At 34.4% G+C, this 9,921-nt stretch overlaps 1 protein-coding gene across 3 annotated transcripts in view; it reads left to right on the plus strand.

Moving 5' to 3' along the window:
* LOC113233202 (FH1/FH2 domain-containing protein 3) overlaps window positions 1-9,921 on the plus strand; it is a 63,060-nt gene that overhangs the window by 42,472 nt on the left and 10,667 nt on the right. For all 3 annotated transcript variants that reach the window (XM_026468273.1, XM_026468419.1, XM_026468350.1), the window contains exons 3-4: window positions 1,243-1,352; window positions 9,102-9,160. In XM_026468273.1, the coding sequence (XP_026324058.1) occupies window positions 1,243-1,352; window positions 9,102-9,160 (169 nt within the window). The remainder of the gene's footprint in view (window positions 1-1,242; window positions 1,353-9,101; window positions 9,161-9,921) is intronic.

Here is a 9,921-nt window from a genome sequence, read left to right on the forward strand (position 1 = left end):
GCTATACTGCGAAAAGAACCACACGCGAATGTGTATGTTGGTAGGACTTTAGTAATAGTTCAACTAAGAGCGCATAGATGGCGCTTCGCGATATGAAACTAAAATCTCCATATTTTCTGTTTCACATTGTTACGCATTGTCTGTAATAAGTAATAATATATTGCTTTCTTTCATAATTTAAACTTTTATCAGACAAATGATAAATTTAAAATGATGAATTCTATGGTCTAATAAATAGACATGCGTAGGATAAGTTATCTATTATAATGTTTTGTAAGTAAATTGAAAAACAAACGCGGAATTTTTAAAACAGTAATAATTTATGCTTGGCGTAATGGATGCTTTATGTAAACTACTTTTAAAGAAGATTTTCATCAAAGTATTGAAATCTTCGTTTTATTTTATGAACCGGATTAAACCATGGTTAAACATTGAGCAATAGTGTAGAGCGAATATTACTGGAAAGTTTAGATTTTAAACAAACTGATTTGGTTCAGCTTTTCCTTGACACCCATATAAGTACAGTAAGGTAATAGGTATATTTGTTACAAATATTTGTATTAAAACTCTACACGTAGCTATTGGATTAGAAAATTAAATTGTAAGTAGACGTTTTGTCGAATATCCTAAGTAGGTCAAGTTTCATATTCATACACAACATTTAAATCTATTTACCTACACACCTTAAATATGTACAAAGTCACATTTTTACCTATATTTTGACCTAGATATGGGCCTCTATTAATGACAGACTACTAGGTAATCGTCTTCCATGTTTGGATATTTTTCTTGCAACCACTTAGTCTTGAGTCTTTTGTAAAAATTGGTTATTTTTTACAGATAATGAAACAAAATTCGTCAGACAATCACTAAATACTTGATCTGAAACTAATAGGATCAACAGATTAGTGATACACGATAATACTACCCAAAACGACCAATTTAGAAGCGGTCTTTTCCTAGAGTATGGTGCATTGTGGTTGAAGTTATGGGTTCGACCTTTATCATCCGCAATGCACCCAGAGACGTTCCGTTACTGGGTGAGGTCTCTCTTCTTTAGTATTAGGTGATATTTCACTGCACTCGATAGTCAACCAGGTTGCCGTCTTAAGAAACAATAAAATCAGTAACGGAACCCCCGTTTAACTAGACTAGACACTTAAATAAAACTCAAACCACCATGTCGCTATACCTACGAGACATCCAAGTTTGTCATAATTGAAAACCACGTTTTTGTTGCAGCTGGACGATGCGACACTGCAGGTGTTCAAGGACGGTGACTACGGGCCCTACCTTGACTTGGACTCGACTCTTGGCGAGCAGGATGAGGAGCTGGAAGGACTACAGGACAGGTACCATCGTAATTTTACATACTCTATAGTTCCACGAATTCCAGGCCCCGGATCTCCTCCGAGGAGAAGATTTAAAATACAACCCTAGTCAAGATTCTAACCCTATCACACCTAAAATCCGAATGTAAGCAGCAGTAAAACTCCTTGTGAAAGAGTTCGTCCAGGGAAGTACTGCCACCGTAACACCGATTTCTGCCACCAAGCATTACTGCGTTCTGCCTTTGAAAGGTAAGGGTTTTGGTGAATTTTCTTAAAAGACTTTCAATTTATGTCCCAGTGTGACGGGCCGTAGTGGCTGTGCCTCGCAGATTTTCGCGATTTAAAGCTCTGAAATAAACTGTATTAACGACACGCGCTTGTAATCTTTTCAATCAAAACAAGGAAAGATACTGACATATAAAGAGGCTTTATGGTGGAACCTTTGCCTACCCAAACAAATGGTCGAAAGGTATTAAAAAAGTTACGATACGAAAATATTTACAATTTTGATTGCGCTATAATTTCGCTACCATTTTTTAAGAATAGGTACTAAATAGTACAATTTATGTACATTTTTTTGGTACCAAATTTGTCAGGATTCGTTAAGATATACACGACACTCAAAAATCGCACAATTTTAGCTTTATATCTCAGAAACTAACCAGCAGTTCGAGCTGCAGTTTCTTTTACTTTAGTGTACTATTAAGGTACTCATTTTTGGAATAATAAGTTTTTATAGTTACATATTGTCAATACTGCGGGCGTACGTTTGATATTGCTATAATTTCGTTCTGATGGTGGTACAATTTTTTTAAACAGAGGTACTAAATAGTACAATTTATGTCCATTTTTTTGATACCACATTTTTAGGATCCGTTAAGGTACACCCGCCATTCTAACTCTCACCTGAATGGCACTGCAACTCATAAGGCTAGGCGGCGTGTTTAATATCATTTTTTTTTATTAATTACTAATATTAATGCTTTTGTCGCATTGTTTCAATTTTCCATTTATAATATTATAAAATTTTGAGCCGCACAATTAACAACAATTAACAAGGCAACAAATATTAACTTCGGCCCTGTATAACATGACAAGCGTTCTCGGAGGTACGTCGTCTAGAGATTCGACTTCTATTTCTGAGGACGAGCACCCCTCAGCATCACGAGGTTTCGGAGACTTTTGATTTCGGGTGTCTCAATAGTCTTCATCACTGACCTCATTCTAAATATGTCTGTGCCCGCCAATATTTTTTTAATAAATCACTAATATTTTTTTGCTAGTTACATGACATAGTTTTAAGCATGATGTTTTGGACTTAATCGCAGCAAAATCATTAATGTATTTTTTGTTATGTTTAGCTGTTACAAAGCAGTATTCCGAACAAAAAAGCATAAATAAAATACAAAAATCAAAAAGGTAGGACCACAAAAATCTTTACAAACATGGTCCGAACCACAGACTATATATATGTCTGTGGTTCGAACCATAGATTTAGTATGTTCGAACTGATGAGTTGGTGCTCGCACAGCGAATATTCGATGCACAAATTTTAAATAATAAAAGGTCAAAAAATTCGTCTAACGCCCAGTCGTGTGACGAACGCCCCTGTCCAGATAAGTAGAAGAGTTCCGTTTGAAAATTTATTCGGGTCCGAAAGGGATATATATATATATATATATATATATATATATATATATATATATATAGATATTTTATACAGCTTAAACGCAGGCTTAATAACACGCAAATGTAATATACCAGTTTATATCATCGTTGTTGTTTTGATGTCGTTTTTATCCTTGAGTACCATTAACAATAAAAATATGGATAGAAATAGTGGTTCATAATATTGCGCAGTCCCCCTAGTTGTGATCTTCCGGTTTCCGTATCCTCTCCTTTAAAAAGGATGTTTAAAAGTCCCCCACACGCTAGTAAAAACAAGGCGCAATTTTACTTCTGGATACGTTGTGAACAAGCAAATAATAACATAGTAAAAATTGTTATAAAATCTTTTCATTTACAATCTTTATATACATAACAAAATATATATAACGGCACTATAGGTACTTGCTTTTTAGGCAAAGTTAAGTCGTGCGCCTGGTAGTAAGCGACACGCCTGTACGTAGTAGTTGCAGTGCCACTCCGAACTTTGAATCGCAAAGAACTGAGGGGCTCTGCTGCCACGCCCAGCACCCTGAGACATAAGTTGAGAAGTCCCATGTGCAATTACATGGGACTTATCAACTTATGACCAGCACCCTTACCCTTCAAAACTGGAACGCACTACTGGTCACATTACTGCATGGCGGTAGAAATCGGTAAGGTGGCAATAATCCCAGGACGAATACTTTCACAAGGAGCTCTACTACTACTATCATCTGTGGTGTTATTGTTATACCCATGTAGGTTTTGGTTGATGGTGTACCAAAACTTTTATTTTGTAAAAATGATTTACCGGTAATTCAATTAATAAATTAAGTGAATGTGATACTACAACTTTTGAAACTTTATTGTTCAAATTATGCAAATCATCAAAAATATTAAGTAAAATAAAAATAAATCATCCCAATGGATTGCTTTGCAAAACTGTCTGATAAAAATTATGAGTGACAGTCACTGCAATTCCACGCAGAGGGTCCACAGGAGTCACAGGATATATATATATATATATATATATATATATGTGTGTGTGTGTGTGTGTGTGTGTGTGTGTATATATGTATATATATTTGTATTATTCATCTTTCACTCTTTATACATAACGCTGTATTGGGGTTGGGTGATATATGAGCTACAAAAGTCTAAGGGAAAGTTAAGGCCATAGTACCCCACCCTAGCTCATTGTAGAAAAAGGTGTGAAAAAGTCCTAGACACAACACCACGGAGATTCGAAACTTCTACCTGTCAATTTAGAAGCAACCGTTCTCTCAATGCGCAAACTGCGCTCATGAAAATTTAGCATAGAAATAATTGTATATATTACATATACAATTATACATGTTGATCGTTTAAAACGTAAAATGTTATAACAATTTAACATATGTTTATGAAAATTTGTTGATGGTAATTCCACTAAATGTTTACGTATTAATGCAAACGACAGTACGTATATATCAGTAAGGTCGTCGCACCATTTCGGTGGCGCACGAAACAGAAATAGTACGTGGATTCGACACATGTAAATTTATTTAGGATAGCAACCTACTAACCCGGTATCCCATGTGGTAAATCGAACAACCACCGCTGTGTTAAAATTATACATATATTCGGAAAAGTCTAGTGAAAACATTTTTTCCCGTAAGTTTTTAAGCACTTAGCTACGGCACCAACATGTATTAAAAATAGACTCTTTGTATACTTGAAGACTGTTATTATAATAACCTATAAGAGACGAGCGCAAACTATTTTAAAAACGCATCTTATTAGTAGAATTCTTGTTATAGTATCTACCTGACTATTCGTAATGAATAGTATTTGACTTATTACGTTAGAAAGTTCGAAAACTTTATATTCAAGCGAAACGAGACTGTTTTGTCATCGCTTTTTTCGTAGGCAATTTTCAATCGCGTAGAAGTCGAAGGTGCAACAAAAACTTGCGCTTTGTTTGAACAATGAACTTGTGTGCACTATTATATACAGCGTGAGTAATTTAAAAAATCTGTTAATGCATTTTATTTTATACGCGCACAATATTATATCAGTAATATATAAAATTTAATGTAGGTAGTGGTTTGTTTCTTGTTTAAAATCAAACTTACTATCACTTATGACGTTTGATGTTAATATTAAAATGTATTTTTCTTTAACTTTGCGATTTACAACTTAAGCATTTCAGTGCGATGAGAAAAGCCATTAATTTTAAGATCACATACACGTAATTGCTTTATATAGTAACTGAATAGTGACGTATGCGTTAGATCGAGGGAGCTACAGCGTGGGCCCCAGCCCCAGTTGTTCGCCTGACGTGCTGCCTGTCGGCACTACTAACCCAAATCGATTTCTGGGTAGCAAACGATTTTAAAATTCTGTGTACTGTGTTTTGTTATAGTGAACTTCGATAGCACTTTAAGAAAAAAGTTGATTTTACATACCAACAAAAAGTGTAGTGGGTCAGGCCTAGATTTTTTTTTAAATAATTGTATATTTTCTACCACAAAAAAAATTATTAAAAACTAACACAGCAACTCTTAAATATTTATAGTTTATAGATTTGTGATAGCCTAAGCTAAGAGAGCCCCGTATTTTAGACCTCCTGGTCGCTAAATCTTGGTTGAACAAGTTATTTATATATTGTGATTAGACAGTAATTTAAAAAGTTAGTATTTTCGTTGTGTTGTGTGTGAGTGAATGAGGGAGAGATGAAGAGTGTGTGTGTGTATGTGTGTGTGTGTGAGTGTGCGTGCGTGCGTACCGTTAAGCCTTTAAGATATTATGATTAGAAGTTCCCCATTTTATCGTACCTTTAAGTATACAACCAAGTGGAAATAGTATCTCTACATTTTCTTCTTACCATATTCTCTAGGTACCGTAAGCGATTTATTAAAAAATATAGTCTAGGTTCTTGAAAGATAAAACTGAGTAATAATATAATAATTTTGTATGGTAGTCATGTAATTCCTCTTGTGTGCGTTGGAATGTTCAGGATTCAAATTTAATTGCCCATGTAGTCTTTACAAAGTGTATATAAAATATATTTTTTTCATTTCCTGACTGAAATTGCTTCAACACCGTGGAATAATTAAGCGTAGGGTATGAACAGAGCTTAGAGACACATACTTTAAATATTAGTCTTTAAGCTCTCTCGAATTACAACATATCGGTTTTTACCGCACCTGTCCAAGACGAAATATCATATCGACGATTAACAGGCAATAACCTGGTATACTACATTGGTTCAACTTTACAATAGAAGACAAAATTTTATTTACGTCTAATTTTAACTTTTAGTGATAACTTTGGTTTTAATTTAATTAATAATTTACATTACTTCAACATCCCCAATCTGTTTGCTTTAGTTTTAATAAGAATGTGTCTTGCGGGATATTACTTCAATATAAAAATCTACACTTGTGAATTAATATGATATATTACATTATATTATATAAATATTACATATTTTTTTTATTAATTTATTTACAATCAGGTTAATACATAATAATGTAATAACATTTTTTTTACTTATTTACACGTAAGGACCGCGACGTGTGAGGAAACGTCGGTACATGACACCCTTCAGACACTTGTAGACTTGTACTGACAGATGTAGAGTTGGTACTCTCACCACAAATGAATTTTATTCACTTTGTGGCGGGACTCCAACTGTTCGACAATCAGGGCAGCAGTAGCTTTCAGCCGCATGTATTCCACAATATCCGCAGACTTTGTGGAGTACCTAAGGAAGTCGTGACACGTATAGCAACGTCGTCGGTACTTCTGGACGACATATTTACATATTGGTTATAAGGTTACGGCTGGTGTATTTCTTTTTTTTCCACATTTTTGAAACCATCCTCGTCGCACTGGTTTACTCGTCTCGGTGGTACTGACCACACGGCTCCAGAGATGAGTTTCTATTTCTTTTTTTTCCCCTTCGTTGGTTGCCTGTGTTGTGGCTGTGGAGCAATGAGTCGGGTAGCAGCGGCAACAGAAGCGTAATCACGTCGAGGGGTCAACGTGCGTACGCGAGACGTCTCCGCCGGAGCGGAAAACCGAGATTTTGAAGCTTCTTGGTGAAAATTGAAATAATAATGAAACAATAATATAATTAAATTGTATTATAAAATTTTATTAACATGTGGCAGCACGTCATATAATTTGAGAACATCTCGTTGCAGAGCAAACTTTAACTCTTGTAGATACTTCCAATTGCTGGCACTTATATTCAGTTTGTTTTGATACTTTGTGAGCCAATCCTCCAAACGCCGTCGTTTCGGTCGGTGAAGCAGATCTATGAAATCCCCATCAAATTGAAGTTTTACAGAAATAGTTCCATTAGAGTCATATTTTAACATCCTTAAGTAAGTTACACGTCATAGTCCTATATTCATTAATGTTATCATCGGAGTTTAGAAATTCGCCCTTCTCAGATTACTTACACTTTATGCAACAGCGTCAAAAAATGGTTTACCAACTTTTGTAGTCTTGACATCGATGATCTTGTGTTGTTGATCACAGGACTCAACTTCGAAAACTTGTCATTTCACGAGCGAATCTGTGTATTATCACAGCAATGCAAATGCGACATCATGAAATTGAATCGATCTCTAGAGATCGCATTGTAAACATTTTTTCTGATATACAGATTCAGTCCGTCGAGGCAACATCACATAACTGGACCCAAAAACTATTTCATTTCGGTGGCAACAATAATGCCGGTTTTATGACCTTAGGCGGGATTTGTGTACTGCACTATAAATATAACTTCAAAATGGTGTAAAGGTGGTTGTCAATTCTTTTGTAGAGTGCCGATTTCGCCAAGTATATTTTTGCCTGTTTCGCAAAGTAGGTTGTATTATATTGCATGTTAATTCGAATTATTCATTTCTATCATTTTATTTGATGGTATGTCGAACTCACAGACAGAACAGTAGCGGTGTTATAACACATTAATAGGAGTAAGTGAGTAAATGACAATATGTTGCGTCGTCTCTATAGGATATAATGTTGCAATTTCTCAATTTCAATTGATGTAACTCGTTAATACAGCAAAAGAAGAGAGCACGGTCCACAATGCTACTAATGTTAGTCTTTGGCTCAGTGTAGAATTAATCTTTACACGTTGTGTTCTACGTAAGACAACTACGAATAAGAGGAATTTGATTTATCTTATACCAAACGCTTAATAAATAAATGGTAACTACAAAAGTGCTCTGAAATAGACGCAGCCTGTATTCATAATCTTATAGAAGGGAAAATTAACAACACAATGGAAGACGACAATCAACGATATTCAGTCTCATTCAGTGCAATAGAAGACGCGGATCTCTCGATAATTAGACAAATGTCTTTCGACTCTGGTATAGTTGACTATGACGAAAAGCCAATGACGTCATTAATAAGGATTCTGGACACAGAAGATGACATGTCCGAAGACGAGGATAGTGCACAAGAGATAATTGAAAAGTGAGTCCAAATAAAAACTGTTACGTAGAAGGTATATGCGTTAGAGATCGGCTTTATTAATTTAGTAGATATCTTCGAAGGCGGAAGGAAGAAGTTCTTACTATGTAGGGTCGTAGAGGAAAATAAATATATTTCTAAATATTCTTGTAACCAGCAAAGCTATGTTGCATTTACTTATTAAAAATCATCATTTTATTGCAGATATACTTATCTAATATTAAACAATAATACAATTTATTTTTACTTAAATGAAGGTATATTAGTATATATTTAAAAGTAGATATATACCCTAATATATGTATAAGTTATTTTTTATTATAAATCACTAATCTTAATACAGTATCGACATATTCGTGCACATGTGTTGGTGTTTTATTTGTTATTTACTTAATGAATATTGCTTACGAAGATATTTTACATTATTCGTTGATGATAATAATAAATAATATCGGCAACAAAGACGTTAGGGGTTGTTATTATATTTATGATTTGGATGTTTTTTATTTTAATAAAAAAATTGTAAATTGATTTTGATATAGAAATTATTATTCAAACAGCTTATAGTTTTTTTACTTAAAATAAGTGTTAGCTTCGAATTACTATTGAAGAACGTATTTTGTTTAAAGTAATAATTTTTCATTACAGCCGCAAAAATGCCCTGGTTCTACGTACACAACTCTCGGTACGAGTACACGCTATTATTGGTAAGTCAAGATTGATTTAGTTCAAAATATTGACCAAACATTTTGTATTTCACTTTGGAGTTTGAACCTTGTTCAAACTCTAGAAATTGCATCGCCTGTCTCTAGAGTCGGCGCAACCTTTTAACATTTTATAGTACTGACTAGCAACGTACGTCATTAGTATATGATGTTACCATCCTTCTTACCATCATCAGACAGATATTGAAATAGTGTTTGTGTGTAACTGTGTATACACGCCAGCACATCAAGCTACACATTGACGTATCTTGTTCTGTTGCACTGGAGGCGATTTTCGAACAAAAATGTGTAGTCTGATGTGTCATTGTCCGTACCACGAAAACAAGCAAAGTTATTTAAAATAGACAAATGAATATAATCGAATATTACAAAACAGGAATAAATCCGATGAATCAATTTTATATCTGCATACCTTCCTACGATCCCGGCGTTACCTACTAACAATGCCCCTATTCCACCACATCGTTGCGGTGTTGTCACTAACAACCGTGGTCTGCGCTAACAACACTAACGTGAAGGTATTTTGCATAACTTTTTTATTAAATAAACCGACTTCAAAAATTCATAGAATTACCTACAACAATTTGCCATGTTTTATTGGAATCGGTTACCGGAAAGTGCGCGTACCCTCTTTCCAACAAAAAAACATCATCAAAATCGATTCACAAATGCCAGTTATCGTATAACATACATACGTATATATATATATATATATATATATATATATATATATATATATATAT

The sequence above is a fragment of the Hyposmocoma kahamanoa genome, unplaced genomic scaffold, assembly GCF_003589595.1.
Source record: "Hyposmocoma kahamanoa isolate Upper Pololo Valley unplaced genomic scaffold, ASM358959v1 100021, whole genome shotgun sequence".
Lineage (NCBI taxonomy): Eukaryota > Metazoa > Arthropoda > Insecta > Lepidoptera > Cosmopterigidae > Hyposmocoma > Hyposmocoma kahamanoa.